Source organism: Cydia splendana, chromosome Z (assembly GCF_910591565.1).
Source record: "Cydia splendana chromosome Z, ilCydSple1.2, whole genome shotgun sequence".
Lineage (NCBI taxonomy): Eukaryota > Metazoa > Arthropoda > Insecta > Lepidoptera > Tortricidae > Cydia > Cydia splendana.
Genome location: NC_085987.1, coordinates 29,884,901 through 29,912,564, shown reverse-complemented (window position 1 = coordinate 29,912,564; position 27,664 = coordinate 29,884,901). Strand labels below are relative to the sequence as shown.

The following is a 27,664-nucleotide window of genomic DNA, read 5'->3' as shown; positions in this document are numbered from 1 at the left end:
ATTTCATTTGTGGAAGAGCTACAAAGTGTGTTTACGGCATAATATCTTATACTTGACAATTAATAAATGCGGGCTGGGACGCAATAAAATTGAAATGACATCGGTATCATATTTCTGAAATATTAATATGCCGACCTCTTGGTAGTAGTAATATAAAAAAATATTGTGTTACATATGATCACTCATGGCAAACGCCGCCGCGAAAATGCGTACCCAAGCCGTAAAGAAGAATGGCCAGTGCCGGCGTGCCCGTCGCCTCCGAGATGTTGCCTGCTGCAGTACAGACACTCACCGATGCTCATCTCGACGAGCACCTCCAGCTGCGTGAGCAGCGCGACGAGTGCGGCCGCCGCGCCGCCGCACACCGTCGCCAGTGCCGGCGTGCCCGTCGCCTCCGAGATGTTGCCTGCTGCAGTACACACACTCACCGATGCTCATCTCGACGAGCACCTCCAGCTGCGTGAGCAGCGCGACGAGTGCGGCCGCCGCGCCGCCGCACACCGTCGCCAGTGCCGGCGTGCCCGTCGCCTCCGAGATGTTGCCTGCTGCAGTACACACACTCACCGATGCTCATCTCGACGAGCACCTCCAGCTGCGTGAGCAGCGCGACGAGTGCGGCCGCCGCGCCGCCGCACACCGTCGCCAGTGCCGGCGGGCCCGTCGCCTCCGAGATGTTGCCTGCTGCAGTACACACACTCACCGATGCTCATCATCTCGACGAGCACCTCCAGCTGCGCGAGCAGCGCGACGAGTGCGGCCGCCGCGCCGCCGCACACCGTCGCCAGTGCCGGCGTGCCCGTCGCCTCCGAGATGTTGCCTGCTGCAGTACACACACTCACCGATGCTCATCTCGACGAGCACCTCCAGCTGCGTGAGCAGCGCGACGAGTGCGGCCGCCGCGCCGCCGCACACCGTCGCCAGTGCCGGCGGGCCCGTCGCCTCCGAGATGTTGCCTGCTGCAGTACACACACTCACCGATGCTCATCATCTCGACGAGCACCTCCAGCTGCGCGAGCAGCGCGACGAGTGCGGCCGCCGCGCCGCCGCACACCGTCGCCAGTGCCGGCGTGCCCGTCGCCTCCGAGATGTTGCCTGCTGCAGTACACACACTCACCGATGCTCATCATCTCGACGAGCACCTCCAGCTGCGTGAGCAGCGCGACGAGTGCGGCCGCCGCGCCGCCGCACACCGTCGCCAGTGCCGGCGTGCCCGTCGCCTCCGAGATGTTGCCTGCTGCAGTACACACACTCACCGATGCTCATCATCTCGACGAGCACCTCCAGCTGCGTGAGCAGCGCGACGAGTGCGGCCGCCGCGCCGCCGCACACCGTCGCCAGTGCCGGCGTGCCCGTCGCCTCCGAGATGTTGCCTGCTGCAGTACACACACTCACCGATGCTCATCATCTCGACGAGCACCTCCAGCTGCGTGAGCAGCGCGACGAGTGCGGCCGCCGCGCCGCCGCACACCGTCGCCAGTGCTGGCGTGCCCGTCGCCTCCGAGATGTTGGCCAGCTTCCTGTACAACCATACAACGTACGTCAAAACTACGAGCTCGTTAGCTTTTGTTTGAAGCCGTACGCCTGTTTAAGCATAGGTAGGTATCTATAGTTCGTTTTTTTAGCATTAGAAAATTGATTAGAAATGACTACGCGATCTAGACGTGTCTTTTAATTGAAATACGCTTTTTAAAAATCAGTAACTATTATGTACTTATGAAAGCAAAAGAATATAAATAATCGCATATGATTCATAATTGTTACATACATATTTGAAGTGACTTATTTTTCAAAAGTGTTTTTCAATAAAAAGACACGTCGAGATTGTTTACCTTTTTAGGGTTCCGTACCCAAAAGGTAAAACGGGACCCTATTACTAAGACTTCGCTGTCCGTCCGTCCGTCCGTCCGTCCGTCCGTCCGTCTCTGTCTGTCACCAGGCTGTATCTCACGAACCGTGATAGCTAGACAGTTGCAATTTTCACAGATGATGTATTTCTGTTGCCGCTATAACAAAAAATACTAAAAACAAAATAAAATAAAGATTTAAATGGGGCTCCCATACAACAAACGTGATTTTTGACCAAAGTTAAGCAACGTCGGGCGTGGTCAGTACTTGGATGGGTGACCGTTTTTTTTTGCATTTTTTTTCCGTTCTTTTTTTTTATTATGGTACGGAATCCTTCGTGCGCGAGTCCGACTCGCGCTTGCCCGGTTTTTTTCTAATGCTAATAAAAACGAACTATAGGTATTTCTCTTAATCGGGAACCGCCTAGATCAAGGGGCTAAGAATAAAAAACATTATTTCACCGTCATAAACAACATCCAATCTTAAATACATAAACTGGTTGATAATTTAATTTATACAGGCTTTAGCTTTACAGAAAGAAATTGTTTACTAAACTTGTTTACTGAAATTCTTTATAAAAGGCTGAATAACAATAGGGAACGCCCGTCAGGGCTCCTATTTCTATATTTACTCGAAGCTTTCCCGTCTGCCAATCCAGACTCAAACAGAGGGCTTCCGATTAGCATCTTTTGAAGCGCGTTTTATTATTAAAAAACTCGATATAGGCGCATCTATAATCTGCAGATTCACATAACTAGGCGCATGTGGAACCTACTTGTGCCATTATTAACCTAGTACGTACGGTCATGGTATAATAATATACTCCGCCTGGTACTCCATTCCGAGATTCGCGTATGACCTAACTGACACGCGCCTACGTCATCATGCTGTTTACAGGTTCTCAAACTTTGAAATGTGGGAGAATTTTAACCAACGGTGAAATTTATTTTAACGGCATTAATTTTAAGTTATTCATGTAGAAACATAGTAAAATAAAACAAATCTAATGTATTAAATTAAACTTTATTTATCTATACAAGACAAACGTTTAAAAAACTAATTCACAGTTACACATTAATTACCAAGCTTACGACGTGAAAAGTTTGGAAAACACTGCGACTGCTGACACTGAGCGAGAAGGAAATAACAATTAACACGCGTTCGACAAGGATGACGGTCAGGGCATGAAGTTATCTAGATCCGAATTGTCAAATGTGCACAGCGCTATCCTGTGTTGCCAGTAGTATAAACAGAATTACCCGAAAGTCTGAAATTTCTTTCGTGTATCGGAAGATATTGCTAACGAGTAATTAAAAATGACGTGTTATTGTAAAATTTAAGCTAAAATACATATAAATGAAAATTATAAAATTATAAAGAAATATTTTAACTTATTAACCATAGGTATAATGTACCCATGTAACATGTTATGTTGAAATAAAGTGGCAATGTTATTGTGACGTAGGCCCGTGTCACTCTGGGAATGGAAGACCATGTTTTATTAGACCATGCGTACGGTAATAATTTTCTAGTAGGATAATGCTAGGCCATTTAACAAAAACCGTCATTAACTTCTGGAACCCTATTCGGCTAATATGTAGGTATTAAATATGTTTAGCAAACTAATTCCAGAATATTTTCTCGATTCGGGCAGAATTACTTATGCAATGAATATTTACAGTCCCTTAGGCTGTAAATACGCTTCCTTATAGCGTAATAGAAAAGTAGATTGGTAAATCTTAAAAAAAGTACCTATATGTTTTGTTTCATTGTACCTGTCTTATGGTATGTACAATAAAGTGTTTACTTACATACATATTTATTACTTAATTTACTTGCGCAAAGTTGATGTAGTTATTTGCTCAGCTTATGTCCATAAGTCCATTAATACGTCTAGGACTTCCTAGTAAATGTGAGCGTGCTAGAGACTTTCTTTGCCGATCTCCAATATTTCAATTAGGCCTCGCGTCTCGAGTGGTATCCACAGGGCGGGCGCAACATAAGTAGGTAGGTTAAAAAGCTGTATTAGAGCGTAACGATATCGCATCGATGAATCGGGGGGAGCTTGATTGATGTCAGCGAGGCGTTAAGATAAGATAAAGTTACTTGAAGATGAGTCCGTCATGGGCCATGGCGTAGACGACGCGCGGCATGGGGAACATGGAGCCGAACATGGAGACGGTGAGGCCGGCCAGCGCGCCCACGGCCACGATGTACTTGCACGTGGGCGCGCGCACGTGCGCGAACATCTGCACGAGCGCGCTGTCCGTGTCCACCTCGTCGTATGGCACTGCGAATAACTCCTTGTCAGTATCATCACACACCATGCTTTCGTATAGGTCATACCTAAATATTTAAAGGTATATAAAAATATATGAAACCAATATTCTACTCGTATTGAGTTAGTACCTATCCAATATATTCTGCAAGCTAGGATTTTATAATATGTTTATAGAAGTAAAATACAATATAATAACAATGAAAAGAAATGGTATGTAGATAAAAGAAATATTGTTTCAAAATTATTATAGAAGTTCTTGGAGGCTACCGGTGCGCTCATTCTTTCTTCCGTGGAGCCTACGCTTAGATAGTACCTTGAGGAAAATTAAACTAAAGTATAGGTACGAGTAGATACAACGGACATGGTAGATACCATCTTTATATGTTAAAAGGATGACAGGTGATCGATGATCACGTGATGCTTTCTATAGAAAACGAAGAACCCGGACCGTTCTAACGTAAGTCGTCCATGAAGCTCAGCATTGATTACAGAAACATAGCCGTTTTGATACTAACGACCATGGTTTTATGAAATAAGGGGATATTAATTAAATTTAATGATTGATAAGATAACGTACGCCTACTTTACGATAGACCCACATAAGTAAATAAAATACGTCGGTGCTTGTCGATCGTGTCGTGTTATTTTATTTATAACCGAACCGTATTAGGTGGACAATTCGACCGAAGTGAATAGGTAAAGCGAGACATATTTAGAACAGACTGTTCACTCTGAACAGGGACATCACGATGTTGTAATTGAGCAAAAGAGTAACCCCCTTATTCATAAACGTTTCCTAAAGTTGACAAGCCGATAATAATCGTTTGTCCCTTTCCGACGTATTGGTATCATCATACAAGCCGATAATAATCGTTTGTCCCTTTCCGACGTATTGGTATGATGGCAAGGGACAAACGATTATTATCGGCTTGTCAACTTTAGTAAACGTTATGAATAAGGGGGTAAGTATGTACATATGATACTTATATATTACGCACGTATGAAGATGGTTCTACTGCGGCTTTAAGGATGACTCACGCTAGACCGGGCCGGGGCCGGGCCGGAGATTCCGGCGCTTCGTTTTCTATGGAAAGCACCACGTGATCACCGATCAGCCGTTATAGAAAATGACATGTCGGACGCTTTGGCCCGGGCACGGCCCGGTCTAGCGTGAGTCATCCTTTAACGTCAACTCCATACGTGGACATTGTGGATGCTTTCAGCTTATGATAAACAAATATCTACCTACATATTAGACAAGAAATCAATATTCTCAATTAAATATTGAAATGTAAGTACATACATAATTATACTTAGTATAGGCCCTATCCAAATTACTACTGTGACTGTGACATACATTGTAGTTATTAGTGTTGATACAAATTCACCTTCGGTCAAAAAGCGAGAGTGGAGGTAGATAGCTATAAGTGTACACCAAATTTGGTAGTATAGTATAATAATTAATACATAGCGTAGTATCTTGGAATAACACGCAATTAATTAATGCTGTATTCTATGGAACACTATTGAAACGATCTTACTATCAAGACGCCATATTGGAGAAGAGCGACACAGACCACAGATTAGGGTGACAAGATGCACAATACACGAGTATATCACACTCTCCTCCACCAGTTTTAAACAGTTCTCTGAAATGTTACACATACCTATATGCGTTAAAATATAAATTAAGATATTTTCATCACATTCGCTCAGTAAATGTGGAATTGCACGCAGGTTTAGCGGGAGTTATAGAAAAAGCGTTTTCCCTAGGGAGTTATGAAGTTTCTAGTGCCATAATTAACAGTTTTTTGTCTTTATACTTAATTTATGTATCGCAAGTGTGATGAAAAACATTGTGTGTAAATCGGGACGTAATAATATTGCAAACTTGAGTCTATAAATCGGTCCGGCAAGCCGTCGCGATTTAACTTACTCACGTTTGCAATATTTAACTTACGCCCCATGTTGCACAATGTACTATTAGAATTTAGAGTAGCTAAAATAGTGAGGTAGGTAAATGAAGTCACCTATTAATGTAAGCATCATGGAGCTGCTGACGTATGCGACGAGGATGATGCCGAGGCTGAGCACGATGGCAAGCGGGATGGAGCGCTTCGGGTTGTTGGCCTCCTCGCCCGTGGTCGCGATGATGTCGAAGCCGATGAACGCGTAGAAACAGGTGGCGGCGCCGCTGAATACCTGCCCGACAACAACTTGCACTCATGAGGCAATAGCGCTCTAATAATGAAGGGAGGCTCAGGCCGTAGTAGGTACTTTCAATCCCATTTAACAGCAAGTAATGTAAATTAATGTATTAGTTTTTAGTTTTATTTTATAGATAAGTTAGATTATTTTTCTTTTTAATGTTTGTATCTACCTGAAACTGAAAATAAATATATTGTGACTGATAAAAATAAAATTAATGTATTGATTGAGTAGAGAATCTGTATATTTTTCTGTCCTGGCCGCGTAGTCAAGATGCCAATCGCTTACGTTCCGTAGCGATCGAAACGCAACTGTCACTGTCGCGCTAATATGGAAGAGTGATAGAGAGACAATGCTTTATGTTGTCGAAGCGATAGCGATTGTAACCTTGGCTAGGCCGGCTGCATAGATGAACGGAGGAGATCAGAACCGTCTAGAACCATCCTGTTCTTAAAACTAAAATTGTCGCTGTTTGATGGATCTCATTGGCCCACTCATATTGTAAAACTTAAGCAGGGGTAGGAAACTAGAGCGTTCGGCATTCTCGGCTCCGTTGCTCGGCATTGCTCCGAGCAATTATTAGGGTTGGCACAACTTGACGTCCCTTTGCGTGCACAACCAGAGATACGATTTAAACATAACTTGAATTTTGCCAACCCCAATTAGCCGAAAGGGATAGTGCCTTACATAAGAAAGGGACAGCATGATTCGCCCTGACCCGCTGTCAAACTTCGTTTTTTAGGAAGTTTGTTTTCTGTACGGTTGTACTATTACGTATTCTGTGACTTAAGTCAATATTAAACCGGCCATAGCTGAGCAAATATTTTAAATTTAAACTGCAATTAATAACTAACTAATTATGTGTTAAAATTATTCAAACTCTTATAAATGTGACATACCTAGTTACGATATGTATACATTTTGTAAACCTGACATATAAAATGACATTGCTTTTACCAATAAATATTTCGATTCTGATTCTGTTGAGATAAAAGAGAAATATAACGGTAATTTGATTGAAAAAAAAAATTCTCTCTCTGACTTTTATGAATAAAGACATGGACAAATTAAAGAAAAAGCAAATAAAATAAAGCCTGAGCGAATAAACGAGCACGTGAGAAAAATAAGAAGCTATTACGGAGCCTGTTGCTGCGCTGCAGCGCCAACCGCGCGCTGGTTGATTGAATTCTATTTCTGATTTCATAAAATATTCAGCGACCGCTATCAATTCCAAATACAGATAGAAACTAAGAGATAAATAAGATAATACACTGCTCTAGCCTGTACTTTAGCCGCAAATCTCAAAATTTCGAGATAAATAAAAAAATAACCACTAGCTTATTTGATTAAAAAAACACGAAGATAAATATATAGCTACGCAAACATACACATAATCCAAAGAATGTGAATTTCTATAATTGGTAAATTGAGTATTTAGTCTAGGATTAGGATGTTATTCTACTTCGTTTTTATAGCATTAGAAATAAGGTAAGAGATCTTCATTTGTCTTTTATTAGAGAACACTTGAAAAATGAGTCTCAGTAAATATTTAACAATTATAAATCATATGCAATCATTTACATTTTTTTGCTTTCATAAGTAATAGTTACAAATTTATAAACAGCGTTTGTTAATGAAAACAAATGTCAAAATTGTTTACCTTTTATTCTAATCCTTTAAAAATGCTTTATACTTCATTTTTAAAGGATCTGGCGGCGAAATAATTACCATCGAAATGATTACCACATCAGATCGTAAAGGGGCAAACACAAAACTGTGTGTTCGTCCAAACAGTAAGTACAGTTTTCTCTCCTGTTGGCAATAGTTAACAGCTTGTGGGCATGTAGGTAATGGTTTTATCATACTTATCCAAATAAAAGGAGTACCTTTTCCTGTAGATAGGGTTAAATTAGAAAATTAAACTTTATAGCCTTTTAACTTTTGGGTATGTCTACAGGAAAGACGCGATTCGATTCTTATTAGTTTTGAAGTTCAAAGAGAGCCTTGCAGCCTTCACGAGGTGGTGTGGTGAAAATAACTATTATCAACCGTAAGTAGATATTAAAATATTGTTAGGACTATAAGTGTTAACTAATCGATTAATTCAGGGGCGTTTGCTAATTGCATTCAGCTCTTGACAAGATGGTTCTATTTTCTTGAAGAGCCCTCATTCACCCGAGCCGCCTCCAGACCAGACGATCGAAATAAATTAAACGATAGGCTGTTTACAATAGATGTCGATATTTCATCTTTTAACTAGAGTGAATTATAATATGGTCTCTTTGAAATGTATGTACCTACTGTAGGTACATGCATTTTATAAAATAGGAAGGCCAGGATGGGGAAGTATGAATACACATGTTCTGTTAAACCTGTAAGATATACCTAAGGTGCAGCGGGGCAATTTAGACTGCGGGATAATTTCAACTACTCGAAATGTAAAACATGGAAGATGTTTTACATTATTAACTAGAGTGACATATATGTCCAGATAGCGAAAAAGATGCGTTGTGTGTGACTCTAGTTAATAATGTAAAACATGGAAGATATTTCGATTATTTGAAATTATCCCGCAGTCGAAATTGCGCCGCTGCACCTTATATATATATAGGTATATAATCGTCTACGTCAACACATGTACCTACAGATAACTTCTTAGATGTGAGGTAGGCACTTCTTAATAGTGAATAGGTACTGGAGGTATTAGGTACCTACTTGTATGTAAGTATTGAAAAGTAACAAAGTATTGTGTGAAAGTCATGAACCATCGTGTGACATAAGCGCTATCCGATCAAGCGCGATTTGATGGCGTTGCAGCGCCAGTCATGAATTTAATTTGGACGGCTTCCACGTCGACGGTTCGGCTGAATGCTTCGCTACGGGGTTGAAAGCTATGAGCACAATTTATTCGTCATGCCTGCAAATATTCGCTATTTGGAGAATGTAATAAATTTTTCATGAAAGCTGTTTAACAACTGATTTCTTAGCGGTAAACTTACCCCACTCCAGCCGTAAGGCAGGAAGCCATCATGCTCGGTCCAGTTGCTGGTGTCAGCGTAGAAGAGGCCGGCCGTCATCATGAACACCCACACGCACAGGTTGACGGCGTTCAACAGGTTGTTGAAGAAGAGTGACTTCTTCACGCCCGCCACCAGCACCACGGTCATCAACAGCGATATCCCGAACGCGATGAAATCCGGCGGTTTTCCTGTAGCAAAAAGATGCCATCGATATTCTAATTCTAATCCAATTAAATCATTAACTATCTTTTATCATAGAATGTCGAAGTAGCCACATGGCAGAATTCGTGATATAAAAAGCTTTAGAAAATTTCACATATTCGTAATTTGCGATGTCACGAGCTGCATAATTATATGCGTTCATGCATTATGTATAAAATGCACATTCGCGTATGAAATCATATTAAATTAGAACTGACGAAAGTGTATTTCTGCATAAAGGATGACTCACGCTAGACCGGGCCGTGCCCGGACCGAGGCGTCCGACATGTCTTTTCTATGACGGCTGATCGCTGATCACGTGGTGCTTTCCATAGAAAACGATGCGCCGGAAGCTCCGGCCCGGCCCGGACCCGGTCTAACGTGAGTCATCCTTAATGCAGTGACGGGAGGTATATTGTTACTAAATACATAGTATATATGGTGAAGTTCTCTCTGCTATGTATTGTTGAGTAGAAAGATATAATTTATAAAGTCCAAGTGAAAAGTTATTTGGTCCTTGATATGCTGGCGAGCTAAAAATTGCATCAACAGTCTGGATTGTGCTAAGGGTATGTATGCGTCGGGGCTTATGAATTATACAACATGACTGCAAATATTCTATTATAATAAACTTGGTACCTGGTTGGCGTTCTTCTCCATTGTAAGGCTATTACCTACTCATGATTGTTAGATAAATATGTTGTTTAGTAAGCCCTCTTCGACAATATGTAAGGACTTTTTGACATTGGAAATGTCTTTTCGTTCGCTCCAGTATAGGGTCCGATTTCACGAAAAAGTGCGATCCCCTTATATCTCGGAAAGTTGTGAAGATATGATATTAAAAAATAGGCTCAAAAGACGCATAATCACGAGAGCTGTAAGGTGCAAAAATAATTATTCGAGAAAGTCAACAACGAAAACAGTTATGGTCGAAATAGTGAAAATAAAATTCTATTTTTTCCGAATTTTTGATTTTGGTGCTCGATAATTTGGAAACGAAGAATGATATCAAAAATTTGAGAATAACGGCTCTGGACAATTTAGTCAGCTACAATTTGAGCCTAAAACAAAGACGATCGGGTTGAGGGTTTGCCCTGTAGCCTAACCTTAAAATAGTCAAAAAGTCAGAACGCACTATTCGACAATCTATGCATTCTTGTGGTGGTGGAAATAGAAATAGAGATAGAGTTAGAGGTAGAAGTAGAGGTAGAAATAGAGTTAGCGGGAGAGGTAGAGGTAGAGGTAGAGGTAGAGGTAGAGGTAGAGGTAGAGGTAGAGGTAGAGGTAGAGGTAGAGGTAGAGGTAGAGGTAGAGGTAGAGGTAGAGGTAGAGGTAGAGGTAGAGGTAGAGGTAGAGGTAGAGGTAGAGGTAGAGGTAGAGGTAGAGGTAGAGGTAGAGGTAGAGGTAGAGGTAGAGGTAGAGGTAGAGGTAGAGGTAGAGGTAGAGGTAGAGGTAGAGGTAGAGGTAGAGGTAGAGGTAGAGGTAGAGGTAGAGGTAGAGGTAGAGGTAGAGGTAGAGGTAGAGGTAGAGGTAGAGGTAGAGGTAGAGGTAGAGGTAGAGGTAGAGGTAGAGGTAGAGGTAGAGGTAGAGGTAGAGGTAGAGGTAGAGGTAGAGGTAGAGGTAGAGGTAGAGGTAGAGGTAGAGGTAGAGGTAGAGGTAGAGGTAGAGGTAGAGGTAGAGGTAGAGGTAGAGGTAGAGGTAGAGGTAGAGGTAGAGGTAGAGGTAGAGGTAGAGGTAGAGGTAGAAATAGAAAGAATTTTATTCGTGAGCACAAACACAAAATAAAAACTTATACAGAGAAACATAAAAAAGAAAAAGTGCCACGAAATGGTCTCACCTCAGCATGTTGCTGGCGGCTGCTAGCAGATAGCTGATGCTGAACCCTGGCAGTACCTAGTGGAGCTCGGGTTTAATACAACATAAGCACACGCTGTTTTGGTCATCGGACTCGTATCGATGAGCACTTAGGAGAGTTGTACCCAAGATAGAGCTGATGCTGAACCCTGGCTGTACCTAAAGGAACTCAGGTTTGTTGCAACATAGGCACACGCTGTTTTGGTCATCCGACTCGTCTTGATGAGCACTTAGGAGAGTAGTACCCAAGATAGAGCTGATGCTGAACCCTGGTTGTACCTAGCGGAACTCAGGTTTGGTGCAACATAGGCACGCGCTGTTTTGGACTTCCGATTTGTCATGATGATCACATGGTAGAGCATTACCAAAGATAGCTTATGCTGAACCCTGGTAGTACCTATTGGAACTCAGGTTTGGTGCAACATAGACAAACGCTGTTATGGTCATCTCTCGTCGCGTCAAACTGCTGTCAAGAAAATTTCATATCTTGCAGCAAATGGGCCGCTGCCGATCAAGACTCGAGTGACGATAAAGGCGATGGGGCTACCACTTCTCGAGTTGACTACGGATTTGCCGTGTAATAATTTTCTTGTACTTTGAACATTAATATATCCTGCTTATTAATCGAAAAATGAAATATATACCTATACTTATGCGCCACGGCGCGCGGCGACAATTATTCAAACTTCGATGCGCGTGTGGAAATTTTGCAATTTGTTTGTTCACAAGCGTTATGTCCAGGATACTTGTGTTAATCTAAGAATAAAATAATTATCATTCAACGTTGTAGTTTTATTTTGTAACTTTTTCCTTATCCAGACTTTCTCGTCGCTCAGCGACAATATTTTTTCGAATTCCGTAGATTCATTTCCAATGTGCTCGATAGTCGTGTGAGGCACGAAATCTGTGAATTTTTGATGAAGCCAACTTACCAAAAACTGTTCCGAATATCCCTGCCAGGTGTTTGGTGATGGCCCCGTCGCACAACGAGTCGAAGCAGGCGCTGAGCGCGCGTGCACACGCACTCGTTCCGATCTGCATCACCAAAGCTTATTAGGTTTATCTATATTTTAATACTACATATACTTACAGGGGCACTCATTTAGGGGCTAGAAATAATTGTCTTCATTTTTAATAGATAGTCGAAATGAAGTTCCAATTTTCAATAAAAAAAAATTTCTGTCAATTATTTAAATACTATTCTCTATTTAACCTATGAATCCAATCAAGGCGATCTTCAGTAAGTTATTAATGTGCCTACGTAATACGCTCTTAGTCTGTTCGGAAAGACTCTTTCCGCACAGACTCTAGTAAAATTTTGAAATAATAATATAAATAACGGAGGTGGTTGGATCAAGGGTCAGATGCAGAAGGCGGTGATCTTGGACACGGCGCGGATAGTCCGCCAGTTCCTCTCTCTGCAACCCTGACCACCAGTAGCTTGGGCCTTGCCCCGCTGCTGGCGGCACCCTAGATTAGGTTTTTTATAATGTGTTTAAGTATATGTATTTTTTATCGTTATGTAAGTGTTTTTATATTTTACTTTTATATTCGTATTATAAATAACCTAACTTAAGACGAAAATAAATAAAGAGAATATAAATAATAATAATAACCTGAAAATAATTTTAAAACAATTGAAAGTCAAAAATGTGATGAATTAACTTTAGATACAGACGTAGTGCATATTTTTTTCCATCGTTCCATCTCAGTACTTTTTTTTGTACCGAGGCAGACTGAAATAGCAAGACACGTTCGTACGTTTCCGTGAAAATACGATGGAAAATAATTATGCACTACATCAGGCCGCGTAGCCAAGACGCCAATCGCTTACGCTTCGTAGCGATCAAAACGCAACTGTCACCGTCACACTAATATGGAAGAGTGATAGAGAGACATAACGCTTTTCGTTGTCGAAGCGATAGCGATTGTAACCTTGGCTAGGCAGGCTGTATCTTCTTATGAGTAGGACGATAAAGGTTTATCATGTCTCTGATCCCTTGCACTAATACTATAACTTGTAACTTTTGTTATCTGTTTACCTCTAGGTAGGTATTCAATAAAATAATGGTAACGACCGCAAGTTGAGTGTAAGTAGTGTAACTAAGTTAGCCTTTACTATGAATGACGAGTGCACAGTCCAGATTTAAAAAATACTAGTACGTACAATGGATATAATACCTACTCGTACTAATTTGACATTAATCTGTAACTAATTTCAATGCGAGCCCATGCATCAATATGAGTGCGGTTATCACACAGCCGACGCGTCAGTTTGATAATCGCCTTTCCATAAAATCAATATTGTAAGTATATTAGGTAAGTACCTAGGTATTTCCAAACATTCAATTTCTCAAACGAGCCACAACTGAAATTGAATATAGGTACGTGACAGTTTTCGCTGAGTAATAAGCAATGCGCCTAGCTACCGATATTCGCTTTAATAGTGTTCGTCCTATTCGTTCATCATCATCATCAGCCTACTCTCGTCCACTGCTGGACATAGGCCTCTCCTATTGCACGCCATTGAGCACGATTTGCGGCAACTCTGATCCAGCTCTTGCCAGCCGCCTTGCGAAGGTCATCGCTCCAACTAGTCTGAGGGCGTCCTACGATACGTTTGCCGATGCGCGGTCTCCACTCGAGAACTCGTCTACCCCAACGGTTATCGGTTCTACGGCTAATATGACCGGCCCACTGCCACTTCAGCTTGCTAATCCGGTGGGCTATGTCGACGACTTTAGTTCTCTGACGGATGACTTCATTTCGAATATGATCCCTCAGAGAGACTCCGAGCATAGCCCTTTCCATTGCTCGCTGAGCGACTTTGAATTTATGGACCAGTCCTACCGTGAATGTCCACGTTTCGGCTCCGTATGTCATCACGGGTAGGACGCACTGATTGAAGACTTTTGTCTTCAGACTGTGGGATTGACGACGTGAAGACTCGACGCAGCTTCCCATATGCTGCCCAGCCCAGCTGTATCCTTCTATTCGACTCTTTCTCGAAGTTGTTCCTTCCTAACTGCAGTATTTGCCCGAGGTAGACGTATTCCTGAACAACCTCGAGAACAGCCCCTTGTACTGCAATAGGTCCCGGAGCAACACTTTCGTTGAACATAACTTTCGTTTTGTCCAAATTCATCCGGAGACCTATGCGTTGAGAAGAATCAGCTAGACCGGTCAGCATATGCTCTAGATCCTGCAACGTCTCAGCCATGATGACGATGTCGTCCGCAAATCGCAAGTGTGAGATGTATTCGCCATTAATGTTAATACCATGTTTCTTCCAGTCGAGCGTTTTAAACATATCCTCTAATGCATTTGTGAACAATTTGGGGGAAATCACATCCCCTTGTCTCACACCACGATGCTTGGGGATAGGCTTAGTCTGCTGGTTTTCTGGTTTTGGACCTATTCGTTCTATTTCTGTCAATTGTTTTCCACGCTGAGCCAGCGGCGATAGTCTGCGTTTCCGTTTATACCATTAGTGAGGAATATAAATCGCACGTTACGATCAAAGCTTTTTATGCAATGGAATAGTTTTTTTTAAACGACTTATTTTTATTAGTGTTAATTCTTGATACCTATATGTACGTAAATGATAACCAGGAGTTTTATACTACTAGGTGTACAGTCGACGTCAAAGATATGTGTGCCGGTCAGCAGAATATTATCACAGCGCGTGACGATAACCTAGACCGGAGATAAATGTTGTATCGCCTTCAATTAGAAATTTAGAATTACGATTTCACGCTTGTATAAAAGCACTAGTAATATAGTATTTTATACAATCGTGATATAATAGAGAGTTTTTCAGTCGAGTACCGTGTTTAGGCAACGAAGCTTGCTGAGTTGCCTAAGTAAGGTACGAGATTGAAAAGCTTGATTATATCACTATTGTATACAATACTTTTTCTACTAGTCAACAAAAATAATACTTTAAACTAGTAGAATCATACAAACAAACCAAACCAAAAGTATACAGCTAAGTTTCGCGAGCAGCCGCGATTCGCGATACCTTCATACTGGTACGCGACCCGGCCGCCGCGCCCCGCGCTCTACGGCGGACTGGTCAACGACACCTTCTCGTAACTCATGAGGCCCTGGTACTTGTTCCGCGCTAAATTAAATTTTGAATGTCATTAAATTTTTAATTCTTAAATAAAAAGAGACTAACAAGCAACACTAAGTGGTTTTCGTAGTCTATGGATGTCGCTATATTAAGGGTGTCACATGCGCGTTTCTGACTTAAGAACCAATTGTTTCTACTATACAACCTAAAATAATTAATTTGAGCTATGGATTTGTTTCGTCCTCTTGATCGCGGCGAGCTGTGATTGGTCAATTTCATTATAGTTGACTAAACTGTATCGAAATGAATATTATAGTTGAGTTGGGAGCCCATACATTAAAAATACCCAATTGCAGTTTGGTATAAGAAATCTTAATTCAAGAATTACAGTCGATAAAGTAGTTTAAGTTTACCATTCGACGGTACCTTTTACCCACCCAGCCACTATACCTAAAATAAGTTTACATTTTTTGGCTAGTTAAAAAGTAGGTAAACCTATTAAGGGCGACTGTATCTTAGGTAGGCCATTTTTATTAAGAGCAGGGTAATCATGTAGGGCAGCTTGTGGCGAGCTGTTGGGGAGTAGCGACCCCACGTACCCAACTGGTCCTGGGGGAGCTGACAGGTGGGTGGGACAGGATCCTCTGCCTCTGGCTTACCTTAGCCGGCCGCTCAGAGTGGAGTCGCGAGAGCTGCGGTCTTGCGGGTAGATGTGGAAATCTAAGTTTGCTATGCCCCCCAAATGTTGAATGAGACTTGAGCCTTCCTAATAAATGTCGCTAATGTCGCTATTTGTATGTCAACTGCATATAAAAGTTCTTTCGTTCCTGATGCGTTAGACTGCACGACTGGCTCGCATTGGTTGTGCAACTTGCGCACAACGCGATTTGACACCAATTTACTGGCCCACTTCGTACCGCCCGTAAAGCCCGTCTTTACGAAATAATATAGAAGTCAATGTTATTTATCTCCAAATTTCGAAAATAAATAATTAGGCAAAAATAATACACAGCTATTTTTTCACCTTTAGGCAACCCTTAGGTTAATAGGTTTAACCCTTCAAAGAGTCACCAAATAGCGAAGGTAGTCAGTTCGAATCTCCTTGACGCACAACAGTTCTAATAAATTGGGCTAGGAAAAAATGCTAAAAGAGAGTCAAAAGTTATGTCTGGTTTTGGTTTGTGTATGTCTAGACTTACGAGGTATTCGAGGACCATGTTCCAGCCGATGACGAAGGCGATGAACTCGCCGACGGTCACGTAGGAGTACGTGTACGCGGAGCCGGTGGTGTTCGGCACGCGCACGCCGAACTCCGCGTAACATGCACCTGCGTAAACAACCACTTCACTACACCTTCTAAAACAAAGTCGCCCGCCGCGTCTGTTTGTATGCTTGTATGTTCGCGATGAACTCAAAAACTACTGAACAGATTTTTTTGCGGTTATCACCTATAGGTACCGAAGGTTTAGGTGTATAATTTGTTAAGGTTTTGTGTAACCCGTGCGAAGCTGTAATGTAAGCTTGACCCCGTATCTTCTTTGTACATAAATATATGTGCTTCAAATCTTGCAATCGATTTTTCGACCACTTCTACTTAACCGATTTCGATGAAATTTGGCATCCGTATCAAGTCCCCGTGACAATGACTTTTTATAATATTTTCAACCTTTGATCTTCAAATCCTGATGCTGCAGAAACACTGCTTCCCTGAATCAAGAGTATTACAGACTTGCTAGTGTATATATATATTAAGTACCTATGCCGTAGCCTGATCGTAATGTTGGACAGTTCCTGAAAATCTACCGCAACACCCTGTTTTTTTCTACTATTTGACTCTGTATTGCTCGAATATGCAAGAACGAAAGAGCGGCAGATAAGGGAATTTCGAGTTTAGATAAAGGCCCCCTGATTAGTTCGGTTCGGCCGTTTGTGGTCTGGTCTTATGTGATGGGCTGATGGCTTAGTCTGATAACTGATGGGCAAAATCTTACACAAATTAGTGTTACTATGGTATGTAGTTTACCATAGTAACACTAATTTGTGTAAGATTAAGTTTACCATTGCAAAAGTAAAGGTGTCAATTTAATTAATACTCGTTTTGCGCATAGTAATAAAAACAGCTGGACGTACCTACGGCTAATTTTGTGATATAATTTTATTACATACCTAATACATAATTCACTTGGTACTTTTTCGCTTTGTTATGTATGGCGCCACGACGGAAGAATTTTATTACCTATTGTATTCAGTAAAATACGTAACAATGAATAAAACTTTGCAAATGGACGGTATATTTTTAAAATATAATGATATCTCTAGGGCTTAAAATTGACATGGGATTTAAGTCAACATTCAAATACTTATGTACGTTCCACACGTCAACACGTCACATCACTCTACCATGTCATAAATATATCTAGATACGTACATACATATGTGATACATTCTTCTTCTTCATAGCGATAAGACCGCCGGTTGTGTAAACAACAATATTATTTCTGTTTTCAGAAAGACGAAAACAATATGTACATTTTGTACATATGTATTTTACATATTGTTTTCTTTTATAGAGGTGCGCAATAAAGAGTATTGTAATGTATTGTTACATTATTAGACAGCGGCCATAATATAGTCTCAAGCTGTACCTGAGAAGATGCTGGCCAGCGCGGCGATGATGAAGCTGAAGACGACGCCGGGCCCCGCGAACTTGCGGGCCACCAGCCCCGACACCAGGAACATGCCCGTGCCCACGCAGGAGCCCACACCCAGCGACACCAGATCCATCGTCGTCAGGCATCGCTGCACACGAACACGGCTAACGTCATTATTTAAACACTTTCAATTTAAATTGAATGACCCCATTGAACGGAAATGACCCATGTATTTGTGGAGAGGAGAAGTGTATTCTGTGTATTCCTAGCATATACAGAACGATCTTCTATTAAGTTTTATTTCCGTAGAATATTGCTTTTAAGTCCAATTTTAAGTTTTGTTATAAAATTTAATCTGTGTTATTTTGTCACTCGACACGGTGTAAGGTATAATTATTATGCAACGCACAATTTGGGTATTTACAGTTCGCACTTTTCGTAAGGCGGTTATTACACTGATGTGGTTTCCGAATATACCTACCTACGTTTAGCCGCCTTACATTGTAATTTTGATTGCGTAATTTCTCGGGTGACTGAATTTGTGGGCGATCGTCAACGCCATACTAAAAGTTAGTGTTGGTCAGCATCTGAACTATGTACTTATTTACTTTTTTTTCAATATTATTACACCGCATGAGAGTAAAACTAAAGCACTGTAATATTTATTACAGATTTAACCTAGACACTCAAAAGGTCTACTAGATATGTGTGTAGTGCTAAAACTTTTAAGTGTACATTTTGCAATGTGGAAGGCAAGCCCCCTTGGAGAGATTCAGTCTAAGATTTCGTACACTCCGTAAATTAGCTTTAGGTTATCTAGCATATTTAAGAACTGATGCAAGGTTATCAATCATAATACCGGAGATCAAAGGACACAGTACTACAGAACCTTCACTGACACCAGATCGAGTCTTATACTTATTCGAGATTAAGCAGTCGAGTCGTTTTGGACATATTGATTCTTATCGTGTACGCACATAACAGATAACTGGTAAAGAACTGAAGCAGTTCTGAGAAAAAACCGATATTGCACAACTTGCGCGAAAGCACATTGAGATATATGCGATCGAATGCTTTTTGGAAGTCTAAATACAACGCGTCTAATACTGTATTCCCTCCCAATGATCAGAAACCGAGTCCACTAAGTTAACAAGATTAGTTTCCACAGGTCGTCTTCTTCTATAACGTCTAAACCTCAATTAGTTAACTAACGTTTTATCACTTTTTTACACATATGTACTTACATAAGTCAAATTGACAGATTAAGATAAATGATTAGATGCAAATTATTGAACCTTTTAGCGCGTTTGTAAATCTTTTCGGCCATTTTCCGTAACGCAATCGACTATAATCTAATACAACGTATGTACATATTGTACATGCACACAACGTGAGTGAGTAAAAAATGAAATTGCTTAATCTCTGAACCTGGCGACCTGCCAAACTTGAGGTTATGTTGGGAATCACTTATGGAAAAAGTTCTAAAACTTTTCTTCTGAATATTCTGCATGCACAGCTTGCCTCTGAGTAGTGAAAGGATAGATTTTGATCCTGAAATATAATTAATGCCCCGTGGGTTCAGATGCTTCTCTCACTGAGCGTAAGCGTAATCATTGCGATTTTGTTCGCACTTTTGATTTTTGACAGGCAATTTAATCTTGTATGTTCTACAACTGTAGGGATATGATGGTCGTAATTGTCTACGTAACAGCGTAATATTGACAGTGTCTGTCTCTTTCAATCGCGTGGTAATAAAAAGTGATAAATCACCTAGATAAAGCCATTCATAATTCGCCTGGGGTAATTGTCACGAAACTTTTCGTTGGTTGTCATCGGTCATTCCGATACATTTATTCTTTTGATTAGTGTTTAATGATTAGCGTTTATAACCTCAGCAATGCCCCCAGGGCAGGAAACTTACCGAAAGCTTCTGCTTGCCGGGCACAGCGATGTCCTGCGTGGTCTCGGAGTCGCGCGGGTCCCGGGTGCGGATGAGCTTGGTGAAGATGTTGTGGCCGTCGCGCCTCATGCTCCCCCAATCCACCTCGCGTAGGCGCTTCATGGCGCTGTCAAAAATACATATACATTACTATGTGCCACTCCATTGAGTGTACAAGGATACACATACGTTTGACGATTAGCGTATATTAACAACTAGTTCTCCCAACAAACATACAAGGTGTAACAAAAATAATGGGGACCCGTTTAAAGGCATATATTCAAGTATTCAAGTAGTTGTATTTGCTTTTATGTTGCTGTACATTAAGATCTTATGAAATAAAAGTTTCAAACATGAGCCCCGTAAGGGCATAGCAATTCTTATAAGTAACTTAAGTTAACTAAAACTTTTTTTATTACACTAGGTAACAACTGAATCAAGCTTATTGGTTATTAGGTATGGTAAGATGGTTGACACCAGATCACTCCATTATCTAATGCTCGTATCTCGAGTAAAAACTGTGATACATATTTGATTTATGAACTATTGGAGACATAATTTATTCAAGTTTCATTATGTTATACTTCAAAATCTAAATTCCTAACCATTTAGTGCCAGTAACGCCTTCAATGGAAAATGGGAATTCACTCACTGTTCACCAGAGGGTGGGTACACTAAATCACCCGGTGGTCTGCAGTAAATCAAAGATGAAAATCGTCTACTAAATTATTGGACTCGTTGGTTATTATGCTCAAACGACTTGCGATCTTCTTGGAAATAACTATTTGATCAATGAATAGACTAAGTAAATAAGTAAAAAAAAAATAATATTACCTATAAATTTTCTAATTTCAGATGAGGAAACATCCTAATTAGACAAGTTTATTACAATGTTTTCCTACTTAGGAAATTTGTCCGGCAAAAAAAAAACTTGCATTGCCAGGTTTCCTTTAACGAGCTTTGACCCACTGTCAACCTGATCCAGTCGATCCACTGTCGATCCAGGCCTCAACTACTAAATAAATTTAAATTAAAAAAATAAACAATGAGTCAAAATATAAATCAATGTCATGTAGAAGTACCTTATTAAATTAGTTAAAAAGAAAAAATATAAATCAATTCATACAGTTATATAAGTTATATTTATATTTTTCGGATAAACACATAAAACTTTAATAATCGTAAATATTTGCCCACGCAGCAACTTCACTTAAACAGATCTCCTTGTCGTTGTGTTCACTTTATTAGTTAGGTTAGTAAAAACTTGTTGCCAAGGGGCACCTTTTATGCGGAAAAAGTATTAGAAATATTTTACGTTTTCTCAGATTTTGCGATAATTACTGTGCACCACCAACCCACTGTCAACCAGCTTATCCTATACAAAAATAGTTATTTACGATACAAGTGCGGAAAAGAGGAAATTCGAAACGAGTGGCGATAAATTAAAACACGACCGAAAGGGAGTGTTTTAAATCGACACGAGTTGCGAGTTTACAGTACATATGGTCCTATTTTCAGTATTTTCCCGCACTAGTGCGTAAAATAGCACTTTTCGTGCGTATGTCAAAAGTTTAAATGGCCATATGTACCAAAACGTTGTACGATACACGTGCGAATAGGTAATTCGCAACTCGTGTCGATTTAAAACACTCCCTTCGGTCGTGTTTTAATGTATCGCCACTCGTTTCGAATTTCCTCTTTTCCGCACTTGTATCGTAAATAACTATTTTAGCTTGTCGTATAAATATTCATTCACAGAATAATAGGTTTTCGTTATAAGCATTTGTTTTAATTTATTTGCAAAATCTTAAGGTTATTTTACTATACAATTTTATCGACATTTTTAAAGGGCCAGAAGAATGTAGTTTTAATCGGGAGGGTGGTGGCATTAATCTTGAATTGTCTTGATGGGTAGGACGAGGGTATGTCTCCTCGTTTTCTGTAAATCTAAAATTCTGTGTATTTATGGACATATTTGCAAGTTTCCAAAATGCAAAGGCAGGGTAGAGTAAGTACTTATTTTATGTTTTACGAAGTATGGCTGGCAACTATCCGGTTCTTCAATATTGACGATATCCGTTCTAGTTTTGGGAGCATGTTATTTATGTGCGGTTTCCAGGATATATTTTTATATATATAGTGATTTCGAGTAATGAAAATGAAACAATTATTTCTAGTTTAACAGATTTGTGACTGAAATTGATTGCCTTTGGTTCTTTCTGATAGGGGTAGAAGGTAATTTGTTTAGTTTTTTGATAATTTATTTCTAGGTGGTGATCGTGCATCCAGCTCTCGTAAGCATTTATAAAAATAGGAGGCACCCAATTGCACTGCCTTGCGGTATGGAGGTGATAGCTTGAGTTTCGGACTGCACTTTTTGTATTATGCTCAAAGTAACATGTAGGTTCTTATTAGTTAGGTATGACTTGACCCATTTGTGAGTTGTTCCCGAACTCCGATTCCGTATAATTTGTTTAATAGGATTGGGTACCGTAAAATGGGGTGAGTAGGTGCAAAACTGACATTCAAACCTCGATAACATTTTATTTTTACATATGCAAACTGAATGGTGTATTGAATAAGTGTTCCGGACGTTTGTATTTTAGTTTCTATTTTATTTTGGGTAGTTCCATTTCATAACTTTGACGATATCAAATATCTATCATATTTGGTGTGATGGATTTTCATACAAAGATTTTGGAAGATTGTTGGATCGATTTTTTTTTATTATGAGTATTACTATAGCTCCATCTTAAATTGGAATACATTATTTTTGTAGCAGTAGCCTTAAAATCCCATCTCAACCCCCTTTCATCCCTTCTCTCCCCATTTATAACCCAACTCTCCCCGCGAACCCTACTCACCCCATTTTACGGTATTTGTCGTAAGCTTTGGTTATGCCCAGTAGTATGCCAATAGCGTGTTTTGAGTCTTATTAGACTCTATATGTCGAGGATACATTGGACGTATTTGAAAACCGCCAGAGTTGTAGAGCGTTTCCTACGGAAACCAATTTGTGAATCATCAAATATTTTATAATTTTCGCAGAATGCGTATATGCGATTGCACATCGCTTTTTCGAATATTTTCGATGCTGTAGGAAGTAGAACTATCGAGCGGTAGTTATTAGTATTCGTGTTTAGGGTTCCGTACCTCAAAAGGAAAAAAACGGAACCCTTATAGGATCACTCGTGCATCAGTCTGTGGGTGCCTTTCAATTTTAATACAAACATTTTGCATAATTACATTTAACTACTTTTAAAACTCATAATAAACATAATGTATAGAAACAAAATCCATAATATTATTCGTTATAATAAATAAATTACAGAATGTTCTATAATCATAAAAACGTTGTTTATAACGATAATCAGGAATAATTTTACTTGTTATAACATAACTATATTTTAACGAATGATCGGGTGACATAATATAATATGACTAATATGACATAAATTATAAAACAGTTTACATATTCTACCTTAACCCTTTATAGGGCAATGGTCTCAAAAACACCATATTTTTGTATTTTTAACCGACTTCCAAATCTAAAAGGAGGAGGTTATCAAATCGGTTGTGTGTTTTTTTTTATACATTTTTATTTAGCTTCACTGCGTACCTATATTCTTTGTACCTACCTACCTATATGTATATGGTGCTTCAAATCTTGTAACTTAAATTTAAACCACTTCCATGTGTCTCATTGAGCTGAAATTTCGCATCGCGTATTTCCGAAGACAATGCAATAATATGCTAACATGGAGCTGATCTGATGATGCAGTCGGAAGGTAGCCAAAGGAACTATTCGATGGGAAGACATAAACACATAGAGTTTAGACTCATTTGAAAGGTCTCGAGACGTAATTGTCAGACATGCAAAGTACAGTCGAAGTCGACAATAAAAGTGTGTATCAAAAAATATTTTTGACGGTTCCTGGTTTTTGTACAGCATTGGTTTGGACTATGCAGGAAACTTTCCACCTCAGTTCCTTTGACCGGCGACTGTGTCAAATTATGGTTATATCCTCCAAGTACATGGGGTATATTTTGATAGCCCACGACGTGAGGAATCTAAAAATAATTTTGGACGTCGAGGTTTGGACCACCTGTAGAATGGCGATGAGGTCTGAATTGAGGTTTTTTTTCAGTCTTGCCCGTTAAAGGGTTCAGGCAGGTCGCCGTTAGGTACAACGACGAGCGAAGCGAGGAGGAGTGTTAGGTAGAACCGCGACCCTACAGCGCGCGAGCCGAGCCGAGCGAGCGAAGCGAGCGTGCCGCGGCAGCGGCCGGCGAAGCGCCAGAACCGACTTATTTTATAATAGTACACTTTTTATTACCCTCTCGATCATGAGAGGAGGCCTGTGCCCAGCAGTGGGGCGTGTATAGGCTGAATTATTATTATTATTTTGTCTGTCTCTTACAAATTCTCTGGACCATGGGGTCCCGGACATTTGGAAGGCGTGCGTGGTTTTTATGGAAAAAGAACGTTATGAGCATTAAATAGTATACAAAGTGATCATTGTACTGATTGCCTGTTATGCAAATACATTACTATGCAACTGAATTATTATTATTTCTGAAATTATGCAATTTGTTCTTATTCATTTTGTTTTTATACTAAATAATCATTTCTGCATTTCAAAATTATGCAATTCGAATTATGCAAAATGAAAATTCGAAAATAGTTGTTATTAAAAACATTACACACCCGTTCTTCACCTCTAGATGACAGGAAAACCTATTAGAAAACTACAGTCAAGCGTGAGTTGGCCTTAAGAAAAAAAACACGGTTTGGCTGTTTTAGGGACACAGCCGTTATGATTTAGGTACGTGAAACGTGGTGTGGACAGCTATTGCGAAGGCCGAAGGCCGAGCTACGCGTAGGGCCGAAGGCCCGAAGCATCCCGCAGAGGCTCATTGAAACGCGCGGCCGAAGGCCGAGTTGCAGGAGGTTAGTGCTCAAACAGAGAACAAGTGTCTGAATACGAAGGTCGAAGGCCCTGAAGGCCCGGAGCCTCCGACATGTGCATGCTTCCTGCAAAGAAGATCGTCGATTTTGTTCTATCTATTTATCTTCTGTTAAGCGATTGGGCCCGCTCTATGAAATCGGACGCACATTTAATATATTATGAAACGAATCGTTATAATTTCTAGGATTATTAAGATGAAAACAGAACAGAATCACTACATAACGGGAATTTTGGTAAATCCTGAGTTAAAAATAAAACCAGAGAAAAAGGTTTATATAATTTTAAAATAAGTAGTTAGTTTATAATTTAAAAAAAGCACGAAAAATAGTTATTTACTTATAGATTACTGGAGAACCTATAAGAAGTCTGCAGACAAGCGTGAAGCGGACTTAAGAATAGAAATTGCGGGTAGGCTGTATCAGGGCCACAGGTCACAACCGCAATTGTTTACGTGAAACGTGGTGTGGACAGCTAGTGCGAAGGTCGAAGACCAAGCTTTGCGTGGGGCTGAAGGCCTGAACCATCCGAGAGAGGTGCGCCTCCACGCAAGGTCGAAGGATGAGCTGTAGGAGGTTAGTGCTCAAACATAGAACAAATAATTGATTTAAGTAGCTAAATGAGAAGGCCGAACTGCTGTGTCAGACGTATATCGGTTTTCTTGAAATAACAGAGATACACCTAACCAACGCAAAAAGAATGTAGGGACTAAGATGTTTAACATAATACTCGAACTAAATTAAAAAAAAAATGGTTAGTTTAGAACAAATTTACTAAACTTATTGCGTAACTAGTCTGATAGATCAGTTAAAAAACATGGAAATGAGCCGTGCCCCTAGCCAGCCGTGTTCCAAGTTGTAAGAAATTGCTCGCTCGTTCGAAAATGTGTGCAGTACGGAACCCTTGGGACGCGAGTTTGACTCGCACTTGACCGGTTTTGACATTGGAAATGTCTTTTCGTTCGCTCCAGTATACGGTACGATTTCACGAAAAAGTGCGATCCCCTTATATCTCGGAAAGTTGTGAAGATATGATATTAAAAAATAGGCTCAAAAGACGCATAATCACGAGAGCTGTAAGGTGCAAAAATAATTATTCGAGAAAGTCAAAAACAAAAAAAGTTATGGTCGAAATAGTGAAAATAAAATTCAATTTTTTCCGAATTTTTGATTTTGGTGCTCGATAATTTGGAAACGAAGAATGATATCAAAAAATTGAGAAAAACGGCTCTGGACAATTTAGTCAGCTACAATTTGAGCCTAAAACAAAGACGATCGGGTTAAGGGTTTGCCCTGTAGCCTAACCTTAAAATAGTCAAAAAGTCAGAACGACATTTTTCACAGGACATTTATGACTTCATGTTTCGCAGAGTTCGTTATCGGTGTTTGTTGTGAATTATTGGGATTATGACGGCAGAATAACACTTGCACTGCGTGGGCTTTTAAAATCGCTGCAGATTTTTCTTGGTCTAACTCTATCTATCCTGTTTGAGACGGGCGTAGATAACGCACTATTCGACAATCTATGCATTCTTGTGGTGGTGGAAATAGAAATAGAGGCGGAGAGGGAGAGGGAGAGGGAGAGGGAGAGGGAGAGGGAGAGGGAGAGGGAGAGGGAGAGGGAGAGGGAGAGGGAGAGGGAGAGGGAGAGGGAGAGGGAGAGGGAGAGGGAGAGGGAGAGGGAGAGGGAGAGGGAGAGGGAGAGGGAGAGGGAGAGGGAGAGGGAGAGGGAGAGGGAGAGGGAGAGGGAGAGGGAGAGGGAGAGGGAGAGGGAGAGGGAGAGGGAGAGGGAGAGGGAGAGGGAGAGGGAGAGGGAGAGGGAGAGGGAGAGGGAGAGGGAGAGGGAGAGGGAGGGAGGGGAGAGGGAGAGGGAGAGGGAGAGGGAGAGGGAGAGGGAGAGGGAGAGGGAGAGGGAGAGGGAGAGGAGAGGGAGAGGGAGAGGGAGAGGGAGAGGGAGAGGGAGAGGGAGAGGGAGAGGGAGAGGGAGAGGGAGAGGGAGAGGGAGAGGGAGAGGGAGAGGGAGAGGGAGAGGGAGAGGGAGAGGGAGAGGGAGAGGGAGAGGGAGAGGGAGAGGGAGAGGGAGAGGGAGAGGGAGAGGGAGAGGGAGAGGGAGAGGGAGAGGGAGAGGGAGAGGGAGAGGGAGAGGGAGAGGAGAGGGAGAGGGAGAGGGGAGAGGGAGAGGGAGAGGGAGAGGGAGAGGGAGAGGGAGAGGGAGGGAGAGGGAGAGGGAGAGGGAGAGGGAGAGGGAGAGGGAGAGGGAGGAGAGGGAGAGGGAGAGGGAGAGGGAGAGGGAGAGGGAGAGGGAGAGGGAGAGGGAGAGGGAGAGGGAGAGGGAGAGGGAGAGGGAGAGGGAGAGGGAGAGGGAGAGGGAGAGGGAGAGGAGAGGGAGAGGGAGAGGGAGAGGGAGAGGGAGAGGGAGGAGGGAGAGGGAGAGGGAGAGGGGAGAGGGAGAGGGAGAGGGAGAGGGAGAGGGAGAGGGAGAGGGAGAGGGAGAGGGAGAGGGAGAGGGAGAGGGAGAGGGAGAGGGAGAGGGAGAGGGAGAGGGAGAGGGAGAGGGAGAGGGAGAGGGGAGAGGGAGAGGGAGAGGGAGAGGGAGAGGGAGAGGGAGAGGGAGAGGGAGAGGG

The 27,664-nt window shown here is 41.3% G+C and overlaps 1 protein-coding gene and 1 long non-coding RNA gene across 2 annotated transcripts in view; both read right to left on the bottom strand.

Annotated features, from left to right (window-relative positions):
• LOC134804940 (uncharacterized) overlaps window positions 1–27,664 on the bottom strand; it is a 213,803-nt gene that overhangs the window by 110,061 nt on the left and 76,078 nt on the right. The window lies entirely within an intron of this gene.
• The window catches only part of LOC134804918 (cationic amino acid transporter 2), a 75,681-nt gene that overhangs the window by 25,532 nt on the left and 22,485 nt on the right, over window positions 1–27,664 (bottom strand). The window contains exons 3-10 of the mRNA XM_063778239.1: window positions 20,057–20,201; window positions 18,130–18,283; window positions 16,684–16,811; window positions 12,342–12,444; window positions 9,334–9,542; window positions 6,157–6,328; window positions 3,952–4,135; window positions 1,393–1,517 (exon numbers count right to left, since the gene is read on the bottom strand). Coding sequence (XP_063634309.1) covers window positions 1,393–1,517; window positions 3,952–4,135; window positions 6,157–6,328; window positions 9,334–9,542; window positions 12,342–12,444; window positions 16,684–16,811; window positions 18,130–18,283; window positions 20,057–20,201 — 1,220 coding nt within the window. The remainder of the gene's footprint in view (window positions 1–1,392; window positions 1,518–3,951; window positions 4,136–6,156; window positions 6,329–9,333; window positions 9,543–12,341; window positions 12,445–16,683; window positions 16,812–18,129; window positions 18,284–20,056; window positions 20,202–27,664) is intronic.